Source organism: Pristis pectinata, chromosome 40 (genome assembly GCF_009764475.1).
Source record: "Pristis pectinata isolate sPriPec2 chromosome 40, sPriPec2.1.pri, whole genome shotgun sequence".
NCBI classification, from domain to species: domain Eukaryota; kingdom Metazoa; phylum Chordata; class Chondrichthyes; order Rhinopristiformes; family Pristidae; genus Pristis; species Pristis pectinata.
The window spans coordinates 2894924-2919188 of record NC_067443.1 but is presented as its reverse complement, the minus strand read 5'-3'; the positions used below and the strand labels follow the sequence as shown (position 1 = coordinate 2919188).

The window sequence follows — 24265 nt, the reverse complement described above, 5'->3', positions numbered from 1 at the left end:
CTTCACTCTGTGTCTGACCCCGGGAGTGTGTGATGGGACGGTGTAGAGGGAGCTTCACCCTGTGTCTGACCCCGGGAGTGTGTGACGGGACGGTGTAGAGGGAGCTTCACTCTGTGCCTGACCCCTGATGCCCTTGACCTAGGAGAGTTTAGTAGATAGTCTGTATACTCCCATTGCATGTACCCTCCTCCTGTCCCGGCAGTCCTCAGGAAGGGACAGAGAGGCGGAGGGAGAGAGAGAGAGTTGAGGAGGGGGAGAGGATGTGTGGAGAGAGACAAGGGACAGAGAGAGTGCCAGAGCCTCCGAGAGATCCAGCAGGGAAACAGGCCCTTCGGCCCACTGAGTCTGTGCCGACCACCAACCCCCCCATTTACACCGATCCCCATTTTATTCTCCCCACATTCCCACCAACTTCTCCCCACATTCTACCCCTCACCCACACACCGGGGGGGGGGGGGGGGTGGTGGGGGACAATTCACAGAGGCCGATTAACCCACTGACCCCGCACGTTGTTGGGACATGGGAGGGAACCGGAGCCCGGGGGGGGGGGGGGGGGGGGGGGGGGGAGGGGAATCCACGCGGTCACAGGGTGCAAACCCCACACACGCACAGCGCCGGAGGTCGGGATCAAACCCAGGTCTCTGGAGCCGGGAGGCAGCGGCTCCACCTTCTGCGCTACCGTCCCGTCTTGCGTGCTGACCTGCTGTTTGTTTGTGCCCCCCCCCCCCCCCCCCAGGATGGCAGGATTCGACGCCTCAGCGTGGGACGAGGAGGAAGACGAGCAAGCGGACCATCAGTACTATAATGACTTCCCGGGCAAGGAGCCCCCCCTCGGTGGGCTGGTGGACGTGAGGCAGCGGGAAGGGGTGGGGGCGCCTAGGAGCTTGGCTGTGTCTCCACAGCTGCCCAACCACATGGGGGCCACACTGGTCAGTGTCACGTACCGTGCGCCGTCCACACCGATCAACTCCCCCCTCCCCCCCACCCCCCCACCCCCACCCCACCGCCGAATCCCCTCCACTATGGTTGTCACCAGCGAGACCAGCACTTATCGCCCATCCCTCACCGCCCCCTCTCGAAAGGGCAGGGACTGAGCCGCCATCTCAAACCGCCACAGTCCGTGTGGGGGAGGCGCTCCCGTGGTGCTGTCGGGGGGAGGGAGTTCCGGGGATTCGGACGATTGAACGAGCCACCGATGCGTTTCCGAGTCAGGGTGGTGGGAGAGGGAACCTGCGAGTGGAGAGGGCTCATCTCCCGTTTCAGTCACCACGTCAAGCCCGGGTCACGTGACGGTTTCTTTGTGCGTTTGGAGGTCTGGGTTTTCACTGCTCTTGGAGCCTCTGCAAGACCTGAGCCCTGTGGCTCCCATTCCAGAGCCGGTGGGGTGGTTATTGCTTGTGAGGGGATGAAGATTGCACAGTTGTTAAGTTGCCAGATTTGCATTGTAAGTGGCGCAGCTGGTAGAGTCGCTGCCTCATAACCCCAGAGACCCGGGTTCAATCCTGACCCCTGGTGTTGTGTGTGTGTGTGTGTGTGTGTGTGTGTGTGTGTGTGTGTGTGTGTGTGTGTAAATGACTTGGATGAGGATGTGGAAGGGTGAGTTAGTAAGTTTGCTGATGATACAAAGGTTGGTGGTGTTGTGGATAGTGTAGAAGGTTGCTGTAGATCACAACAGGATATTGATAGGATGCAGAGCTGGGCTGAGAAGTGGCAGATGGAGTTCAACCCAGAAAAGTGTGAAGTGATACACTTCGGGAGATCGAATTTGAAGGCAGAATACAAGGTTAATGGCAGGACTCTGAGCAGTGTGGAGGAACAGAGGGATCTTGGGGTCCACGTCCATAGATCCCTCAAGGTTGCCGCGCAGGTTGTTAAGAAGGCGTATGGTGTGTTGGACTTCATTTGTCGGGGTATTGAGTTCAAGAGCCACGAGGTAATGTTGCAGCTCTATAGAACTTGGAGTATTGTGTTCAGTTCTGGTCGCCTCATTATAGGAAGGATGTGGAAGCTTTAGAGAGGGTGCAGAGGAGATTTACCAGGATGCTGCCTGGATTGGAGAGCACGTCTTATGAGGATAGGTTGAGTGAGCTAGAGCTTTTTGGAGAGAAGGAGAATGAGAGGTGATTTGATAGAGCTGTACAAGACGATAAGAGGCATAATCAAGTGGACAGTCAGAGACTTTTTCCCACAGTGACAATGGCTAACACGAGGGGGCATAATTTTAAGGTGATTGGAGGAAGGTATAAGGGGGATGTCAGAGGTAAGTTTTTTTACACAGAGAGTGGTGGGTGCGTGGAACGCACTGCCGGCAGAGGTTGTGGGGGCAGATACATTAGGGACATTTAAGAGACTCTTAGATAGACACATGAATGATAGAAAAATGGGGGGCTATGTGGGAGGGAAGGGTTAGATAGATCTTAGAGCAGGATAAAGTGTCGGCACAACATTGTGGGCTGAAGGGCCTGTACTGTGCTTCTATGTTCTAGATATCTGTGTGTGTCTGTCTGTCTGTCTGTCTGTCTGTCTGTGTCTGTGTGTGTGTGGAGTTTGCACGCTCTCCCTGTGACCGCGTGGGTTTCCCCCAGGGGCTCTGGTTTCCCCCCCACGTCCCAACAACGTGCAGTGTTGGTGGGTTAATTGGCTGTTGTAAATCTCCCCCTTCGTGTGTGGATGAGGGGTGATGGGGAATGTGGGGAGAATAAAATGGGGATCGGTGTAAATGGGTGGTTGGTGGTTGGTACAGACTCGGTGGGCCGAAGGGCCTGTTTCCCTGCTGTTTGCATCTATAATTAGTCATCCAGAGGCCTGAGTTCAAATCCCACCACGGAAGCTGTAGAATTTAAATTTAAATAACCTTGTGATACCCAGGTCCAGCAAACTGTGGAAATTCAGACCTCTCCAGTCTCCTGTCCAGCTGTTTTATTTGCCCCTCACCTCTGTTTTTGCAGCCCGTGGGCCAGATGTCAGGGAATCTCTACGACATGCGCTCCTCCGACTCTCAGAAGCAGCCGAGCACGGTACAAGGTGAGCAGCAGGGGAGTGGGGGTCACCAAGCAGTGGCTCTGTGTCACCGGCTGATTCCTGGCAGGTCACTCCTGGCAGTGGCTCTGTGTCACCGGCTGATTCCTGGCAGGACCCACGGCGGGTCCTGGCCCTGGAGCAGCACCCTCTGACCATGCGCCCCAACCTCCACAGGTGCCGGCCCGCAGAGGTTCGCCCAGCCCGGGATACCAAGTGTGAAGAGCAGCAGTCGTTCTGACCTGTTTGACGACCCGTCGTATGTCAACGTGCAGAGCCTGGACAAAGGGAAGCCCCACCCTGCCGGCAGTCACACCAACGGCAGCGCTCAGAAGGACATCTTCGACATGAGTGAGTGTCCAAGCATGAAGCACAGGGAACGTCGCTTTAAAGGTTCCCTGAAGCGCGGGCACCTTGTGGGCCCCATCGTCAGGGGGACCGGAGTCACACGGCACAGAAACAGGCCCTTCGGCCCATCTCATCCATGCTGACTAAGATTCCCATCTAAGCTAGTACCATCTGTCCATGTTTGGCCCATATCCCTCTGGATCTTTCCTATCCATGTACCTGCCCAAAATGTTGTTAATGTACCTACCTCAACCACTTCCTCCGGCAGCTCGTTCCATATACGGACCACCCTCTGGATGAAAAGCCTGCCCCTTGCCTTCCCATTAAATCTCTCCCCTCTCACTTTAAACCTGAGCCCTCTGGTTCTTGATTCCCCAACCCTGGGAAAAAAGACTGTGCTCATTCACTGTAACTATGCCCCTCACGATTTTATAAACCTCTATAAGGTCACCCCTCAGCCTTCTTCGATCCAATGAAGAAAGTCCCAATCTGCTCATCCTCTCTCCATAACTCAGTCCCTCGAGCCCCGGCAACATCCTGTAAATCTCCTCTGCGCTCCTTCCAGCTTAATGGCATCTTTCCTACAGCAGGCTGACCAAAACTGAACACAATATTCCCAAGGTGGCCTCACCCACGCCTTGTACAACTGCAACATAACGTACCAACTCCTGTACTCAGTGCCCTGACTGATGAAGGCCAGCGTGCCAAACGCCTTCTTCACCACCCTGTCTACCTGCAACGCCACTTTCAGGGAACCGTGTGCTTGTACTTCTTGGTCCCTCTGTTCTACAACACTCCCCGGGGCCTTGCCTTTCACTGTGAAAGTCCAACCTTGATTTGACTTTCCAAAATATAACACCTTGCACTTATCCGAATTAAACTCCATTTGCCATTCCTCTGCTCACTTACCCAGCTGATCAAGATCCCTCTGTGAATCCTGACAACCATTTTCACTGTCAACGGCACCACCTGTTCTGCTTGCAGTATAAATCCCACCAGGACTTCTTTTCCCTGAAGGGAACATGTGATTGCAAGGACAGATTCAAGAGAAGGTCGGCTATAGTGTATAAGTAACCAGGGGAGTCTGGTGGGGATCAGAAAACTAGCACAGAACAGAGGGGCCAAATGGCCTGACTGCTGTACATCCCCTATTTCCGTCTGCTTATGAGCTTGTTAAGTCAAGTCGAGTTTATTGCCGTGTGCACAAGTACGGGGAGGTACAGGTACAATGAAAATCTTGCTCGCAGCAGCATCACAGGCACGTAGGTGCGGACAACACACGGGACATAAACTGGACAAGGCAGTGAAGAAAAGGACTGCAAAAAAATTGCATTCAATTTTGGTCGCCCCATTACAGGGTGAGGAAGCTGTGCAGAGGGTCCGGAAGGGGTTCACCAGGATGTTGCCTGGATTGGAGAGTATTACCTGCAAGGAGAGGTCGGACAAACTTGGGTTGTTTTCTCTGGAGCGGCAGAGGCTAAGGGGAGACCCGATAGAGGTTTATAATATTATGAGAGGCACAGATAGAGTAGGCAGCCGTTCTCCCCAGGGTTGAAATCTCTAATACTAGAGGAACTATAGCAGAAACTAGTCCAAAGAAGTCAAGTGGAGTTTGTGGTCATGTGCACAAGTATGGCGAGGTACAGGTACAATGAGAAACTCGCAGCATCACAGGCACGTAGGACATACAGAGCACATCAGAGCACATGTAACACATAGAAGATAAGTTATACAAGAAAAGTGGGAAGAACAATACAGTGCCAAACAAAGCAACAGTGCAACAACAACCACACGATCAGAGACAGGTCACTTGATCCGAACGTACATGATCTGTGCTGTCACCAGGATGTCACTGGTAGACTTATGAGAATGTTGCCAGGACTCGAGGGACTGAGTTATAGGGAGAGATTGGGACTTGAGTATAGGAGACTGAGGGTGACCTTATAGAGGTGTATAAAATCATGAGGGGGAGAGATAGGGTGAATGCGCACAGTCTTTTCCCCAGGGGAACTAACGGTTAGCGTGACGCTATTACAGCGCCAGTGATCGGGGTTCGATTCCCGTTGCTGTCTGTAAGGAGTTTGTACGTTCTCCCGTGTCTGCGTGGGTTTCCTCTGGGTGCTCCGGTTTCCTCCCACATTGCAAAGACGTACGGGTAGGTTAAATTGGGTTTAAAAAATGGGCAGCGTGGACTTATTGGGCCAGAAGGGCCTGTTACCACACTGTAAATAAAACTTAAAAACTTAAAACTGGAGGGCACAGGTTTGAGGTGAGAGATGAAGGATTTAAAGGGAACCTGAGGGGCAACTTCTTCACCCAGAGGGTGGTCCATATGTGGAACGAGCTGCCAGAGGAAGTGGGTGAGGCAGGGACAATACAACTTTTAAAAGACACTCGGACAGGTCCACAGATGGGAAAGGTTCAGAGGGATACGGGCCAAACGCGGGCAGATGGGACTGGCTTAGATGGGAATCTTGGTCGGCATGGACCGGTTGGGCTGAAAGGCCTGTTTCTGTGCATTATGACTCTATGATGTGATTGGAGCTGGCTCAAACTCCAGTGTTATCCCCGAGACAGTGACAGAACCAACAACCCGGTAATAATTACAGAGGTTCCCAAGTTATCAAAGACCTGACCTACGAAAATCTGACTTTACACAAATTCTCTGGGACATTTTTAAAGCATTTTCAAGCTCGTAATAATAATAATATTTTGTGATATTCATTGACAACTGGAAACAGTAATATTCCATTAGATTAATTATATGTAGTGTTAGGGTGAATATTCGATGAAATGAAAGAATTATAGCAGGTGTACATAGAGTGATATGATGTGGGTTACTATAGAAAACTGACTTGGAGAGAAATTAGGTTACGGACAGTTATCAAGAACAGAACTGGGAACTACAAAGTGCCGAAGGTCAGGATTGAAGCCAGGTCACTGGAGCTGTGAGGCAGCAGCTCTACAAGCTGCACCACGTTGCCGCCCAACCAGTCAGAAGACAGATTCTATTAGATGGAAAAGAGAACTTATGGTCAGAACTGCAGCAGCTTCCGCCGACAAGAGCAGGTTAATTTTGCCAGCTGAATGCAGTGAGTGGAGGATAGTCGTACTCTCGGTCAATGTGCTTGCCTGGCTGGGGGACGGTGTTGTCAGAACATGTGGCCTTAATTTAAGCACGGTTCCGAGCGCTGGTCTTGTGCTTTCGTTCCAGAACCGTTTGAAGACGCGCTGAGGGCTCCCCACCAGCTGCCTCTTGCCAGCAGCCCTCCCACGCACATCACAGCCTCCATGGAGGAGCAGCTGCTCAAGGAGATCTGGTACCAAGGCAAGATGAACCGCAAGGAGGCCGAGAAGCTGCTGCGCTCCAACGGCGACTTTCTGGTCCGTGAGAGCACCACCACCCCCGGCCAGTACGTGCTGACCGGGCTGCAGAATGGCCAGCCCAAGCACCTGTTGCTCGTCGACCCAGAGGGAGTGGTAAGCTCCGCGCCGCCACATGCAACTCTCTGCGCCCCTGCCCCATTCCAGAGTCTCCTGGAAAACATCGGCTCCCGTTTTCCACTAAGCTGACGGTAACCGGTTTCAGTGGCGCCACGGGCAGGGAGGGTGGCGAGGAAGGCATTTGGCACGCTGGCCATCAGTCGAGTTTATCGTCACGTGCACAAGGCCATGTGTGCAATGAAAAACTTGCTTGCAGCAGCATCACAGGCACAGAGCATCAGATACACAACAGTCACAAGAAAAACATCAATTAAACACAATCTTTACAAGAAAGAACACAGTTAGAACAAAAAAAAAGGCACCAAGTCCATTTTGGTGCAAAGTTGTCATAGTGTTGCTAAACTGTAGTGATTAGGGTTGTGCTAGCTGAACATAGAACAGTACAGTACAGGCCCTTCGGCCCACAATGTTGTGCTGACCAATATACACCTACCCCACGATCAATCTAATCCTTCCCTCCGACACAGCCCATACACCCCATGTTTCTTACATCCATATGCCTATCTAAGAGTCTTTTAAATGTTCCTGTTGAATCAGTCTCTATCACCAGCCCCGGCAGTGCTTTCTAGGCACCCACCACTCTCTGTGTCAACAAAACCTACCTCTGACATCTCCCCTAAACTTTCCTCCACTCACCTCAAACGCATGTCCTCTGGTATTGGCTATTACCGCCCAGGGGAACAGGTGCTAGCTGTCCACTCTGTCTGTGCCTCTCATAATCTTATACACCTCCATTGAGTTGCCTCTCATTCTCCGTCGCTCCAGAGAGAAAAGCGCTAGCTTGCTCAACCTTTCCTCATAAGACATATTCTCTAATCATCCAGGCAGCATCCTGGTAAATCTCCTCTGCACCCTCTCTGAAGCTTCCACATCCTTCCTATAATGAGGTGACCAGAACTGAACACAATACTCCAAGTGTGGTCTGACCAGCGTTCTATAGAGCTGCAACATCACCTCACGGCTCTTGAACTCAATCCCCCGACTGATGAAGGCCAGCACACCATACGCCTTCTTAACAACCCTATCAACTTGCACGACAACTTTGAGGGATCTATGGACTTGAACCCCACTGTTCCTCCACACTGCTCAGAATCTTCTCATTAACCTTGTAGTTAACCTGTCGGATCCGGTTATTTTCGAATCCGCAGGTTCTTTCAGGAGTCCAAGAATGAGTTGGAAACAACTTGGTGCTTCACAAAGTTCTTTTGGAAAAGTTTAAAACAAAGAAACAGTCACAGAACACATGGCACTAGCTTTACTACTAGGAGATGAGCCAAGACAAAGGAACTAAAGATGAGCTAGGGCCAGGGGGAAGTGAGCAAGAGGCAAGAGAGAGAGAGATAGAGTCCAGAGAGTGATTAGCAAAAAACAACACCTTTTGTACCTGAGGTAAAAGGTACTCCTTAGCTAACAATAGTCCAATCAGGAAACCTATACCTGTGGCAAAACCAACCAATGAGAAAACACGTATTCACCTGAAGGACGAACCAATAAGCTAAGAAGTGGTTATACCTTGTGCAGCCACTTGAAGTGTGTTAAACACTATACATGTTAAAAAACTACTTAAAACAGTTGAATCCAACACTGCCTTCAAATTCAATCTTCCATAGTGTGTCACTTCACACTTCTCCGGATTGAACTCCATCTGCCACTTCTCTGCCCAACTCTGCATCCTGTCTATATCCCATTGTAACCTACTATAACTTTCTACACTATCCACAACCCCTCCAACCTTCGTGTCATCTACAAACTTACTAACTTACCCCTCCACTTCCTCATCCAAGTCATTCATAAAAACCACAAAGAGCAGGGGTCCCAGAACAGATCCCTGTGGAACACCACTGACCTCCAGGCAGAATACTCTCCATCTACAACCACCCTCTTGCCTTCTGTGGGCAAGCTGATTCTGAATCCACACAGGCAAGCCTCATGACTTTCTGGATGAACCTACCATGGGGGACCTTGTCAAATGCCTTCCTAAAATCAAGGTTTGCTCAAGAACCGAATGGTTGAAGGGAAGTAGCTGTTCCTGATGTGGGGACTTCAGGCTTCTGTACCTCTTGCCCGACGGGAGCTGGGAGAAGATGGCACGGCCTGGATGGTGGGGATCGTTGACGATGGACGTTGCCTTCTTGAGGCAGCGTCTCCTGTAGATACTCCCGATGGTGGGGAGGGATGTGCCCGTGTTGTATTCATCAGTCAGGGCACTGCGTGTAAGAGTTGGGACGTTGGTGATTCTGCACCTGGAGTATTGTATACAGTTTTGGTCGCCCTTTTATAGGAAAGACATCATTAAGCTTGAAAGAGCGCAAAGAAGATCTACAAGCAAGTTGCCAGGACTTGAGGGACTGAGTTATAGGGAGATGTCAGAGGGAGGTTTTTCACCCAGAGAGTGGTTGGGGCATGGAATGTGCTGCCTGGGGCGGTGGTGGAGGCAGGTACGTTGGTCAAGTTCAAGAGGTTGTTGGATAAGCATATGGAGGAATTTAAAATAGAGGGATATGTAGGAGGAAGGGGTTAGATAGTCTTAGGTGTGGTTTGAAGGTCGGCACAACCTTGTGGGCCGAAGGGCCTGTATTGTGCTGTACTGTTCTATGGGGAGGTTGGGCAGGCGAAGACTTGATCCCTTGGAGCGTAGGAGACTGAGGGGTATAAAACCATGAGGGGCATAGATAGGGTGAACGCACTGTTTTTTTCCAGGGAAAGGGAACCAAGAACTGGAAGGCATAGTTCTGAAACCCGGATCAACTCGGCTCGTGAACCAGATTCCAGGGAGCCCCGCCTGCTCTCGCTGGTGGAAGAGAAAGATCCCACGACCTCCCTTTCGAAGGAGAGGAGGGGAGTTCTCCCTAAACACTCTCAATCGACCCAGGCAAAGTAGCTGCCTTTTCATGTCCCGACTCTTTGTGGGATCTTGCTGTGTGCAGTTGGCAGCCACGGTTCCTCGATGACAACGGTGACCAGAGCCAGTGATGTACGGGGTCTTGTCCTTTCCCACTGCTCCTCAGCTCCTAACTAATTCCTGTCTCTCTTGTTTTCTTTAATTCACACCCCTCCCTCCCTCCCTCCGTCCCTCACCCTCCCTCCCTCCATCCCTCACCCTCCCTCCCTCCGTCCCTCACCCTCCCTCCCTCTGTTCCTCACCCTCCCTCCCTCCGTCCCTCACCCTCCCTCCCTCCCTCCGTCCCTCACCCTTCCTGTCCCTCACCCTCCCTCCCTCCGTCCCTCACCCTCCCTTCCTGTCCCTCACCCTCCCTCCCTCCGTCCCTCACCCTCCCTCCCTCTGTCCCTCACCCTCCCTCCCTCCGTCCCTCACCCTCGCTCCCTCCATCCGTCACCCTTCCTGTCCCTCACCCTCCCTCTGTCCCTCACCCTCCCTCCCTCCGTCCGTCACCCTTCCTGTCCCTCACCCTCCCTCCCTCTGTCCCTCACACTCCCTCCGTCCCTCACCCTCCCTCCCTCCATTCCTCACCCTCTCTCCCTCCGTCCCTCACCCTCCCTCCGTCCCTCACCCTCCCTCCCTCTGTCCCTCACCCTCCCTCCCTCTGTCCCTCACCCTCCCTCCGTCCGTCACCCTTACTGTCCCTCACCCTCCCTCTGTCCCTCACCCTCCCTCCCTCCGTCCCTCACCCTCCCTCCGTCCCTCACCCTCCCTCCCTCTGTCCCTCACCCTCCCTCCGTCCGTCACCCTTACTGTCCCTCACCCTCCCTCTGTCCCTCACCCTCCCTCCCTCCGTCCCTCACCCTCCCTCCGTCCCTCACCCTCCCTCCCTCTGTCCCTCACACTCCTCCCTCCATCCCTCACCCTCTCTCCCTTCGTCCCTCACCCTCCCTCCATCCTTCACCCTCCCCTCTCCATCCCTAATCCTCCCCTCCCTCTATCCCCCTCCCTTCCTCCCCTCCTACCCTGCTCCCTCCCCCTCCTCCCTGCCTCTCCCTCCCTCACCCTCTCCAACCCTCCCCTCTCTCCCCCACTCCCCTCACTCCCCTCTCACCCCACTCCCCCCTTCCCCCGTCCCCCTCTCCATCTCCCCTTCCCCACCCCCCCCAGGTGAGGACGAAGGACCACAAGTTTGAGAGTGTGAGCCACCTGATCAGCTACCACATGGACAACCACCTGCCCATCATATCGGCCGGCAGTGAGGTGTGCCTGCAGCAGCCAGTGCAGCGAAGGCTGTAGTCAGGGAGCCGTCAGCTGACCGGGAAGGCGGACACTGGGCCACAGGAGGAACTACAATCACGTCAAAGCAGATTCTGTGTTTTCTTCCAGACTGAAGTGCTGCTAATTTTTGAAAAGTTTTCCTTCGGACCGATGCTGGATATTGCAATGGCCTTCACAGCAACATGGGACGGCCACGGACCGTCTGATGTCCGTGGTCACAGAGGCAACCCTCCACTCACTGGAGGCCCTGTACTCCCAACCCAGGGAAATGTTGGATGGTTTCCAGTAACTTTGCACCTTCGCTTAAACATTGGGTGGGAGGTTATACTCCTCTGGTCCAATTCTGCTCTCCTTCTCACTGTCATCCTCTCCCCCTCCCTCTCTGCCCTCCCCTCTCTCCCTCTCTGCCCCCTCTCCCTCTCTGCCCCCTCTCTCTCTGCTCTCTCTGGCCCCTCTCTCTGTCTCTCCACCTCTCTCTCTGTTTCTGCCCTCTCTCTCTCTCTCTGCCCCTCTCTCTCTGCCCCCTCTCTCTCTGTCCCCCTCTCTCTCTCTGCTCCTCTCACTCTCTCCCCCCTCTCCCCCAATCACATCCCCACCGCTGTACAATTGGATCCCTCCTCTCTGGATACTGATGAGGGAGGATTGGCATCAGGAGCACAGGCACAGAGGGAGGAGGGACAAACTACCCCCTCCCATATGCTGCACTGTGTTTGGAGGGTGGTGGTGAGGGGGGAATACTTCACCCGGGGCAGAGCTGTCTCCTGACTCTCCAGATAAAGGTACCAAACTGTGCAGAGGAACCCCGACTGGGGCCAAACAGGACTGGGGTTCGGGGGGTGGGAGGAGAACAAAAAGTCCTGATCACTGTCCTTCTGTAAAGCTATGAAGGCACCCTGTTTGGCGATGCCTCTGGCGGTCGAAGAGCCTTGTAACTCCAGATTCTGGGCCTTGTATGAGGTACTTGGGGAGGGGGTTGGGGGGGTGGATTAGGGGGAGTTGGGGTTCAGCTACAAGCCCGGAGAGTAGCCCGGTCTCCCTGGGAGGCTGTGATGGGGCTCTGTCCACAATCTGTTCGGTAACCTGAGCACTGGGGAGGTGGGTGTCCTGGGGTCCCAGTAACTGCACCCTAGAACCTCCTCTCCCCAATGAAGCCAGAGAGGTAGAGCAGCAAGCCGTCTGATCTGGGCTGCAGGTGGCCACACCTCCCCACCCCACCGGTGACCCCTCCACCCGGGGTTTGCCCAGAATTCCCACACCACGGCTGCTCAGCCGCGCGGAAAACCGGTCTCCAACTCTCCAGGGCACCCTGATCCCTTCGCGCCCACACCCCCTGCCCCGGCTCGAGGTATCCCACTCCCCGGTGCAGGAGATGGGATGGGTGCGGAGAGACCACCACAGGCCTGCAATGGCCCTGTGGCCCTGCCAATCAGGACACCCTGGGGGGAGGCGGGGTGCCTCCTGAAGGAAATCGCAGGTCGCGCTCCCATGGCAGAACAAGGCGGCACTGTGGACCCAGGCAGAGCACTGGCAGGGCCGTGGGCTAGCAGGAACAGAAAGGGGCAGAAGCATCCTCCTCCCCCACCACCACCACTCAGACCCACCTCGATAGGCCATTCCCTGCCTGCCGCCTTGCCAGGCTGTGGCTCGCGGGTTGGCGCTGGCTGGGGTGGGGGGGGGTAGAGGCTAGCCTGTTTGTGGGATCTTCCTGTGCACTGTCAGGAGGGACTGGTTTGGTGGGGGGGGGGGGGTGGTGGGGAGCCAATTGCAACACACGCACACTGTGGGCACCAAAAGAAGTGAGACCGTGGGCGCGGAGGGCCCCTGTCACGCAGTCAAACTACCCCCCCACCCCCCAATGTTTAAAGCCCTCCTCCCGCCAGCTCCCGACTCCAAAGATTTTGAGTCAGGCTCAAGACGATTGCCTGGAGACAATCCGATGGGAATAGCTCTGCCTTCCCACCCTCTCCCACACCCCTGCTCTCTCTACAGACGTTAGTATTAACTGTACCAAGGATGTCCAGTCCCCATTAAGTGCTCCACCTCCAGCTTAAACCATCAGGCTCCCTGCCTCTGCTCTGTAATATCTGTGCTGTTCTACCTCAAATCCCACCGTATCCTTTTGCTGACCACACATCCCTCAATCTCAGCCTGAAAGGTCCTGAACAATGGAGCAACTGGGATAAAGAATTCCAAAGATCCACAGCCCCCCTGCTAGAAGGAATGCCTCTCAGTTTCTGAGAGTATACCTCCCTGACCTCCGCCGTATCAACCCCTCCAAAGAGAAAATGACCCCTTTATAACTTGGGGCCATCTGAAGGGTTTTGCGGGCAGTTCCTGTGTCCTGCCCAAGGTCAGGAACGACAAGCTTATATTTAATTGTAAGAGCAGCGTGAATATTTCTCCCAGGAGATCGGTACTCAGGAAACCAAAAAATCCCGTGCGGGACCCAAGCACACAATCTGCGAATCCTGGCTTCAGGAGCCCACGGTGTCACCAAAGTGACCGCAGAAATCCGGCGTTAGTGCTCTTTTTGAGCAAACTCAGTTTTCCCAAGCTCGACCTGCTCCCCAAGGATCATGGTCAGTTGCTGGAGGACACAGGGTGGAAGCTGAGCAGGGAAAGGAGCGGTGTTAAACCGGCATCAGGTCAAGCAGTGAAGGAGAACGTCTACCCAGGGTCACACTGGATGGAGGTAGCACCCTCAGTGCCAATGCCAATCATATTTTCAAGAGTAATTTAGTGCAATATTTTGAGGTAGGGCCACTGTAAAGGGATCCCACATCAGTATCTAACCTGTGCTGCCCCTGTCCTAGAAGCGTGTGATATGGCAGTGTAGAGGGAGCTTCACTCTGTGTCTGACCCCGGGAGTGTGTGATGGGACGGTGTAGAGGGAGCTTCAGCCTGTGTCTGACCCCGGGAGTGTGTGACGGGAAGGTGTAGAGGGAGCTTCACTCTGTGTCTGACCCCGGGAGTGTGTGACGGGACGGTGCAGAGGGAGCTTCACCCTGTGTCTGACCCCGGGAGTGTGTGATGGGACAGTGTGGAGGGAGCTTCACTCTGTGTCTGACCCCAGGAGTGTGTGATGGGACGGTGTAGAGGGGAACTTCACCCTGCGTTTAAACTGATCACACCTCCCCACAGCAACAGAGCCCTGCATCTTTCCCCAAGGATTACCTGCTTCATCTCACCTTGCTGCCTAGCAGGAAACACATAGAGCCTCCTAAACTCCACGCCCACACACCTCCCTCCCCAACCAGCTCATCATACTTCATCATACTTCATCAGGTCACAGTCACTGAAGTTTGCGCAGAATGAAACAGCAGAGAGAGAGAGAGTTTCGAAGATGTAGCCCAGCGAGAGGCCATTCCCCCCCATGTCCCTGCTAGCTCTTCAGAAGAGCATTCCCAACTTCCCGAGTGCTTCGAAAACGATGATCAGGTCTGCCTCTGCAATCCTGATTCCACCTTGACCCTGACACCAGTGAGCTTGGTCTCCAAAGTTTGGTTGGTTGATGGTTTGAATGCTGTGCTCTTGGTGAGCGGGTCAAACCCCCGTGGGCAGGGTGGGGTCAAACCCCCGTGGGCAGGGTGGGGACCGTGCACTGGTGACTGGACGAGGACTAGGGTCCTCTGGCGACGAATTGGCCGTGCCTTCCTGCTCTGGGCCCGTGTATGCCAGGAGCAGACAGGGCTGCCAATTGAAACACACCGTCAGCCTCGGCAACTCTGAAAGAAGCCAGACACGAGACGACATTCGCTGGAATCTGGAGCAACAAACAATCTGCTGGAGGAGCAGCGGGTCGAGCAGCATCTGTGGATGGAAATGGACAGCCGACGTCTCAATTTGAGACCCTTCACCTGGACTGGGCAGCATCCATGGAGGTAAATGGACCAGTGCAGATGAAGGGTCCCTCTAGTTCTAGACTCCCCTACCTTGGGGGGGGGGGGGGGGGGAAGACTGACCGTCCGCCTTATCTGTAGCCCTCATGATTTTATAAACCTCTGTACCGTCACTACCGTTGGCGCTCCAGGGAAAACAATCCCAGTCTACCTCACCTTTCTGTACTGGCTATCTCCCCCTCGTTCTTTCCAGTCCAGATGAAGGGTCTCGACCCGAAACGTCGACAGTCCATTTCCCTCCACGGAGGCTGCCTGACCCACTGAGCTCCCACAGCATCTTGTGTGCTGCTCCGAAAGAAGCGAGTTGGTCCGGGGAGCAGGGGGGTCAGTGGAGGTTGCCGTTAGCTGAGGACAACCGCTGCTTCTGAGCCCCAGCCTGGTACCATTGGCCTGCATTTACGGTGTGTGTAACCTAGTGGTCAACCCAGGGAAACAGAAACCACTGACCTCCCAGTCAGGCTCGGGAGGGGGAAACAAGAACGGGGGGGATGTTGGAGTGACTCCAGAACCTCGGGATCAGGGAAGGAGCCGACCAGGACATACCCTTCTCTGCCTACTCTCACCCTGCGCACTGATTAAAAGCACAGCCCACAGAAGGGGCTCCACGCTGAAGATAAGAGTTTACTCAGTCACACGCAGAAGAATTGTGCCTTTGGCCACGTGGTGGCCTGAATGTTTATGCAAGTACTTTCTCCAATCATTTGTCTAAAGAACCTTGTAAATAATGTAATTCCCTCCCTACCTCCTATTCCTATAACCTGCATGTACATTATCTTGTATTTCAAAGCCAAAGTGTGATTACCACGGATTCCTGATTACACCTCATTTCTTGGACTTCATGGACTCCGATCCAAAATATGCATTGTACACTCAAAGTTTGTGGAATAGTTTTTAAACAAATATTTTATCGGGGCTTCCTGCCGTTTGCCTTTCTTTTCAGCTCTGGGCGCACGTTGGCTTGGAGAGCCTTGAGTTTAGGTGGGGAATCTCCCCACAAGACGTCAGACCGCAGTTGGGACAGTGAGAACACTGGCTGAGCAAGCCAGTGCTGGTGAATGGGATCGGTGCCGTTGGCTAGCATGGATATGATGTTCTGTGCTGCTGGACTCTGACTAGGAAAGCATGTCAAGGTCAACAGAAAACCGTTCTCCAAAAAAAAAGTAAGAGGAGTGGTAAATGTTGCGGGGTGATCTTACACAGTGCAGTGTGGTACTTGAATATTGGTGGCAGCTCCACAGAACCCAGGTTCGATCCTGACCTCTGCCGCTGTGTGTGTGTGGAGCCTGCCCGCTCTCCCTGTGACTGCGTGGGTTCCCTCCCACGTCCCAGCAATGGGCGGTGTCGGTGGATCAATTGTCTGCTGTAAATTGCTCCCCTAGTGTGTGATGGAGGGGTAGGATCGGTGGGGGAGGGGGAGTTGTGGGGAGAATGAAATGGGATTAGTGTAAATGGGGGGCAGTTGATGGTCGGCACGGACAGTGGGCTGAAGGGCCTGTCTCCGTGCTGTATATCTCGATAACTTGGCTTTGGTACGGATAGTAGTGGAGGAAGAGAAGAGTATTCCAAGGAAGCTAAAATTGTATCTAGAATTAACAGAAGCAAAAGGTAGTGTCAAATCCCCAGCACCAGATGGATTCCAACCTGTGGATAGAGGTGAGAACACTGCAGAAGCCCAAACTGATCTTCCAGACTGGAAATTCGCCTGGTGACTTGAGAAAATTCAGAGATGAGAAAAATAACGTCTCTGTAATTGAACCGATGCCTCATCTCTGCAGCGGAAGAAGTGGAACTTGACTGGCTGATGAATCACGGGCTTTAATCCTGGGTCTTAGGGCATCCTGACACAGGACGATGTTTGCAGTTGTACAAGGCGTTGGTGAGACTGCACCTGGAGTACTGTGTACAATTTTGGTCACCCGGTTATTAGGAAAGGCGTCATTCAGCCAGAAAGAGTGCAGAGTAGATTTACGAGGATGTTGCCAGTTCCCGAGGGCCTGAGTTATAGGGAGAGGTTGGGCAGACTGGGACTTTATTCCTTGGGGCATAGGAGACTGAGGGGTGACCTTAATTGAGGTGTATAAAATCACGAGGGGCAGAGATAGGGTGAACGCGCACAGTTTTTCCCAGCCAATGGGAACCAAAATCTAGAAGGCACAGGTTTAAGGTGAAAGGGTAAAGATTTAAAAGGGACTTGAGGGGCAACTTCTTCGTGCAGAGGGTGGTGCGTATATGGAACGAGTTGCCAGAGGAAGTGCTTGGGGCAGGTACAAGGAATAGGATGGGATAGGAAAGATTTAGAGGGATATGGGCCAAATGCGGGCAAATGTGACCAGCTGAAATGGCACCTTGGTCAACATGGACCAGTTGGGCCGAAGGGCCTGTTTCCGTGCTGTGCGATTCTATGACACACGTGAGATCCTGGTGAGATTGGTCTTTCATCAATTTTATGAGCCCAAAGGTAGGAAGGTAATTTGAAGCAGTCACAAAGATATATGGATAGGTTCAGTGAAGGGCCAGAGATCCAGCCTATGGAATACAATGTGGGAAAATGTGAATTAAAGTGCGTTTTCACCAAGATATAATTTAAAAAGTACAGGATTATGAGGGGCATCAAGAGGGTAGATAGAGTGTTTCTTGAGGTAGGACTGTTATCCCAATTTTAAGTTCCCACTCCTGCCTGCTGCAAAATCACACAATGCCACAGATTAATTCCGTTAAAATGCATTTATTAGCGGTATACCGCCAGGGAGAATTCTGACTCTCATGTAGAGTCTTTATCAGAGGTCTCCACAACACAGAGGAGCAGACAGTAATTTATACAGACATTGTCACACACACTTCATGAATGCGGCTCCGAGAGTTTCGATCAGGCTCCTGAGATTCAAAGACAGACATCGCACTCATTGATCAGTATAATTGATTTACAATCAAGAGGTTCAAAGACAGGTATCACCCTCATTGTTTGGGACAAACCTCACACTTACTGTTTAACACACAACCATCATCCTTATTGTTTAGTATAATTGGCTTGCGACCAAGTTCCGGACAGAGTAATTACCACCTAGTCCTGAGTCAGGGGTTTGCCTGCGTGGTATCTTTTTCATTGGTTATACGTACAGTCACAATTTCTTAACCCTTTACTTCCTCAGGAGAGCCTAAAGCCAGAGGGCACAGGTTTAAGGCGAGAAATTTAAAGGGGGCCTGAGCAGCAGCTTTTTCACACGGAGGGTGGTGGGTATTTGGAACAAGGATGAGACAGTAATAGAGAGTGCAGAAGATATCCATCAGGATGTTGCCTGGAATGAAGGACTGGAATTATGAGGAGAGATTGAAGAGGCTGAGGGGGTGACCTTCGGAGACTGATAAACTTCTGAGGGCATAGATTCTTTTCCCCAGGATAGGGCAGTCTCGAACTACAGGGCAAAGGATTAAGGTGAGAGGAGAGAGATTTAAAGGGGACCTGAGGGGCAACTTCTTCACCCAGAGGGTGATGTATATTTGGAACGAGCTGCCAGAGGAAGTGGGTGAGGCAGGTACAGTTACAATGTCCAGAAGACACTCGGACAGGTACACGGATGGGAAAGGTTTCGAAGGATATGGGCCAAACGTGGGCAGATGGGACCAGCTCAGGTGGACATGGATGAGCTGGGCCAAAAGGCCGATTTCCATGCTGTATGACTCTATGACCGCACTGAATGCTTTCCTACAGGGGCTGGGTGCTTGAGAAACATGTATTTATTTATTAGTCACATGTACATCAAAACACACAGTGAAATGTGTCTTTTTGCGTTACTGAGAGTGTTCTGGGGGCAGCCCGCAAGTGTCGCCACGCTTCCGGCGCCAACATAGCACGTCCACAACTTCCTAACCCGTACGTCGTTTGGAATGTGGGAGGAAGCCGGAGAAAACAAAGGGGATCTGAGAGACAGAGAGCGGTGGGTCTATGGAACGAGCTTCCAGAGGAAGCGGTAGAGGCAGGTACAGTTATGTCAGAAGGCATTTGGACAGGTCCATGGATAGGAAAGGGTTAAGGGCCTAAAGCAGGCAAATAGTATAGACAGGCATCACGGTCAGCGTAGACGGGCAGAAGGGTCTGTTTCTGTGCTGTGAGATCCTGCGACTCGTATCTAAATGGTGAGGTGCCGAGGGATCTGGGTGTCTGAGTGCGTTATTCACGAAAGGCTAGTATGCAGGGAGAGCAAGTAAGTCAGAAATCTTATCATGAGGTGCGAGGAGGCTGAATACATAAAGTAGGGAGGCTGTGCTTCAACTGGAGTGTCGGGTACAGTACTGGTCTCTTTATGTCTGGAAGCACGACAAGGTGTTGGGAGCAGTTCGGGGCAGGTTCGCCGAGGTCGAGCAGGCTGAACTTGTACCCACCGGAGTTTGGTAAAATGAAAAGGGACTGGATTGCCTCGCGCAACATGCTGAGGGGTGCATGTGAAACGGAGGAAACGTGTGGGAGTACAACTGGGGTCAAATCGAGGCGGCTGAGGGAGGCCACCTATTTAATGTGCAGACAGTCAGGCCGCGTTTAGAGTTTTGCGTGCAGTTCTGGTCACCTCACTGCAGGAAGGATGTCGAGGCTTTAGAGAGGCTGCAGAGGAGGTTTAAGGTCAGAGTCTTTTTACCAGGGTAGAAATGTCAAATACTAGAAGGCATAGCTTTAAGGTGAGAGGGGGAAAGTTCAAAGAAGATGTGCGGGGCAAGTTTTTTTTACACAGAGAGCGGTGGGTGCCTGGAACGTGCTGCCAGGGGTGGGGGTGGAGGCTGATATGAAGGCACTTAGACAGGCACATGAAAAGGCAGAGAAGGGAGGGATATGGACTGTGTGCAGGCAGATAGTTAGATTGGCATCGTGGTTGGCACAGACATGGTGGGCCGAAGGGCCTGTTCCTGTGTCCCCCTCACCAGCGCCCCAGTTCCTGTGTTCCACTGAAACTCACCAAACTCTTAATGTGAATTAAAAATCTGCCGGGTTTTGAATGACATAACATCTTATCGTCCAGTTCCCCCAAAGTCCTGAGTGTGCCGGATTCACAGAAAGTTGAGGGAAGTCAAAGTCAAGTTTGTTGTCCTGTGCACGGGTGCAATGAAAAACTTACTTGCAGCAGCATCACAGGCACAGAGCATCAGATAAGCAGCATTTGCAAGGAAAACATAAACTAAACATAAATTATATACAATTTTTACAAGAAATAACACAATTAGAACAAAAAATAAGTCCATTGTAGTGCACAGTGGTCCCAGTGTTGCTATACTGAGGCAGTGATTAGGGTTGTGCTGGTCGGTTCAAGAACTGAAGGGTTGAAGGGAAGTCGCTGATCCTGAACCTGGTGGTGTGGGGACTTCAGGCTTCTGTACCTCCTGCCCGATGGGAGCCGCCAGAAGACGGCACGGCCCAGATGGCGGGGGATCCTTGACAATGGACGTTGCCTTCTTGAGGCAGCGTCTCCTGTAGATACCCCCGATGGGGTTAGCGCAGGAAAGAGACGCTGAGGTAGATTGGCCATTGATCGGGGCAGAAGCGAAGGGACGAATGGCCTGCCCAGCTCTCGCATGTTCGTGCTCTTTGCAAAAACTGCGATCCATAACGACAGCAAGGATCACCGCCTGTATCTCCAGAGCCACCGATCAGCAAAGGTAGACACCGATGTGGCGATCCCTCATCACCTCCCTGGGTCAGCACAGCCATCAGTGCTCTGAGGGAAAAGGAGATTGATTTATTGGTTTACTACTGTCACATGTACCGGGGTACAGTGAAAAACTTTGTTTTGCATGCCGTCCATACAGATCATTCCAAAACATCAGTGCATCGAGGTAGTACAAAGGGAAAAGCAATACCAGAATGAAGTGTTACAGAGAAAGTGCAGTGCAGGCAGACAATAAGGTGCAAGGGCCACGACGAGGCGGATTGAGAGATTAAGTGTCTGACAACAGCGGGACAGAAGCTGTCCTTGAGCCTGGTGGTACATGCTCTCGAGTCTTTGTATCTTCAGCCCGAGGGGAGAAGAGAGAATGACTGGGCTGGGAGGGGTCTCCGACGAGATGGCGAATGTACAAGGACCGAGCCCACTACCGACGCATGCCCCACTGGATCGAAGGTGCTGGAAAACACGTAGCAGGTCAGGGAGAGAAGCAGACAACACTGCAGGTCCCAAAGCCCTTCACGCTCGACTGGTGCGCTTCGGAGATTGGTACTGGTATTGGTTTATTATTGTCACTTGTACCGAAGTACAGTGAAAAACTTGTCCTGCATACCGATCGTGCAGGTCAATTCATGACACAGTGCAGTTACATTGAGTTAGTACAGAGTGCATTGAGGTAGTACAGGTAAAAACAATAACAGTACAGAGTAAAGTGTCACAGCTACAGTGAGAGTGCAGTACAATAAGGTGCAAGGTCACAACAAGGTCGATCGTGAGGTCAGAGTCCATCTCATTGTATAAGGGAACCGTTCAATAGTCTTATCACAGTGGGGTAGAAGCTGTCGGTAAGTCTGGAGGTACGTGCCCTCAGGCTCCTGTATCTTCTACCTGGGTGGGAGGGGACTTTGATTCTGCTGGCTGCTTCGCCAAGGCAGTGAGAGGTAAAGACAGAGTCCAAGGAGGGGAGGCTGGTGTCCGTGATGCACTGGGCTGTGTCCACAACTCTCTGCAGCTTCTTGCAGTCCTGGGCAGAGCAGTTGCTGTACCAAGCCAGGATGCATCCGGATAGGATGCTTTCTATGATGCATCAGTAAAAGCCAGTGAGAGTCAAAGGGGACAAACCAAATTTCTTTAGCCTTTATTTCATCTTTATTAGTCTTTGTTACTATCTTTATTAGTCACAGGTGCATCAAAACACACAGTGAAATGCATCTTCTGCGTAGAGTGTTCTGGGGGGCAGCCCGCAAGTGTCGCCACGCTTCCGGCGCCAACGTAGCACGCCCGCAACTTCCTAACCCGCACGTCTTTGGAATGTGGGAGGAAACCGGAGCACCCGGAGGAAACCCACGCAGACACACGGGGAGAGAACGTACAAACTCCTTACGGACAGCGGCCGGAATTGAACCCGGGTCGCCGGCGCTGTAATAGCGTCACGCTGACCGCTGCACTACTGTGCCCAAGAGTAAAATGCCTGGGTCTGGATCACCAGGGGTCAGGGATTGCAACCAGGGTCCAGAGTGCTTGTAAATCTCCTGCTCCCTTTGAACTCAACGGGTTCACTGTAAAATGTATTATTCCACTTGTATCATGTTTAAAAAAGAAGTGAAATAAATGTGTGCTGGGGTATCAGTAGGACTAATGTCCAATAGTCCAGAGAGCCTGCAAACAGCATCGCCAACAGTGCCGGATTATTGGAGGTTTACTGTAACTGCCGTCAGCGTTCGAAAGCCTCGCCCTGTGTCTCCCCCCTCCCCTCCCCACCTCCTGCCCTGCGTTCCGTGCCCCGCCGCCCTCTCCTATCAGACTCCACCCTCAGCCCTACGTCGCTTCTGCCCGTCGCCTCCCGGCTTCCGACGTCATTCCCGCTCTTCCCTCACCCCCACCCCCTCACCGCCAACCTGTAACCCTCCCCGCGCCTGGATCCGCCCGTCGCCTCTTGCTCTGCCCCTTCCTGCCAGCTTTTTCTGCTGGCTCGTCTCCCCCTTTCTTCTGGTCCGGATGGGATGCTGGGTGCATCGACTGTCCATTCCCCTCCGTGGATGCTGTCTGACCCGCCGAGTTCCTCCTGTGCCTTCTGTGTTGCTACAGTTAAAATTCACTCGGACAGGTCCACGGATGGGAAAGGTTCAGAGGGATAAGGGCCAAACGCGGGCAAACGGGACCGGCTGAGATGGGAATCTTGGTCGGCACGGACCAGTTGGGCCGAAGGGCCTGCTTCTGTGCTGTGTGACTCTGCTGCAGCAACAGTGCCCCAAATCCAAGGGACAGCTAGCTAATGTTGAGCCGACATCCCCTGAGGACTCTGACCAGAGGCACAGCCCCAGAGCCAAGCTCTGCCCGGACAAGCGATCGCCAGGAAGACAGAAGACTTTCAGGGACGTTCTCAGAGCCTCCTTGGGGAAGGGTTGTGGGGAGCTCGGAGTGGGGAAGGAAATGGAACGTCCTCACAGAAGTGTCTGCGGAGGCACTGAGTGCTTCAGGTCTCTCCCACGGGAGCAAGTCGGGACCCCCAAACGCATTCATGCAACCACTGCATCAGGCACCGCCGCCACCCCGGGCAACCCGCGCACAGACCTGGAGTGGAAGCGAGGTCTACAGGGCGGTAAAGAAGGCGTCCGGCGCGCTTGCCTTTGTTAGTCGAGGCGCTGAGTTCAAGAGTCGGGAGGTTATGTTGCAGCTTTATAAAACTCTGGTTAGGCCGCATCTGGAGTATTGCATTCAGTTTCGGTCGCCCCCGTTACAGGAAGGATGTGGGGGCTTTGGAGAGGGTGCAGAAGAGGTTCACCAGGACGCTGCGCGGATTAGAGAGCGTGAGCTATAAGGAGAGGTCGGACAAACTTGGGTTGTTTTCTCTGGAGGAGCCGAGGCTGAGGGGAGACCTGATAGATGGTTATAAGATTATGAGAGGCATGGATAGGGTAGATAGTCTTTTTCCCAGGGTCGAAATGTCTAATACTGGAGGGCGTGCATTTAAGGTGAGACGGGGGTAAGTTGAAAGGAGATGTGCGGGGCAAGTTTTTTTACACAGAGAGCGGTGGGTGCCTGGAATGTGTTGCCAGGGGTGGGGGTGGAGGCAGATACGATAGAGGCATTTAGACAGGCACATGGATGTGCAGGGAGTGGAGGGAGACGGACACTGTGCAGGCAGAAGGGATTCGTTTAGTTAGGTGTTTAATTACTAGTTTAATTAGTTCAGCACAACATTGTGGGCCGAAGGTCCTGTTCTGTGCTGTACTGTTCTACGTGATATGTAAGTCATCCTTGATCCTGAGGGACCTGCCTAAGGGATGTAAAGAATATTGAGAACAAGCATCAGGGTAACGAGGCAATATTTTTTATCACAAGGTTAATGGCAGGACTCTTAGCAGTGTGGAGGAACAGAGGGATCTTGGGGTCCACGTCCATAGATCCCTCAAGGTTGCCGCGCAGGTCGATAGGGTTGTTAAGAAGGTGTATGGAGCGTTGGTCTTCGTTAGTCGGGGGATTGAGTTCAAGAGCCGCGAGGTGATGTTGCAGCCAATAGAACTCTTGTCAGACCACACTTGGAGTATTGTGTTCAGCTCTGGTCACCTCATTATAGGAAGGATGTGGAAGCTTTAGAGAGGGTGCAGAGGAGATTTACCAGGATGCTGCCTGGATTGGAGAGCATGTCTTATGAGGATAGGTTGAGCAAGCGAGGGCTTTTC

At 52.8% G+C, this 24265-nt stretch overlaps 1 protein-coding gene across 11 annotated transcripts in view; it reads left to right on the top strand.

The window, feature by feature from the left end:
- Positions 1 to 15844, top strand: part of shc1 (SHC (Src homology 2 domain containing) transforming protein 1) — a 132934-nt gene extending 117090 nt beyond the window's left edge. For all 11 annotated transcript variants that reach the window (XM_052045876.1, XM_052045871.1, XM_052045875.1 and 8 more), the window contains 5 exons: positions 737 to 929; positions 2949 to 3024; positions 3196 to 3369; positions 6581 to 6846; positions 10922 to 15844. In XM_052045876.1, coding sequence (XP_051901836.1) covers positions 737 to 929; positions 2949 to 3024; positions 3196 to 3369; positions 6581 to 6846; positions 10922 to 11050 — 838 coding nt within the window. In that variant the 3' untranslated portion in view covers positions 11051 to 15844. The remainder of the gene's footprint in view (positions 1 to 736; positions 930 to 2948; positions 3025 to 3195; positions 3370 to 6580; positions 6847 to 10921) is intronic.
- Positions 15845 to 24265: the final 8421 nt, after the last annotated feature.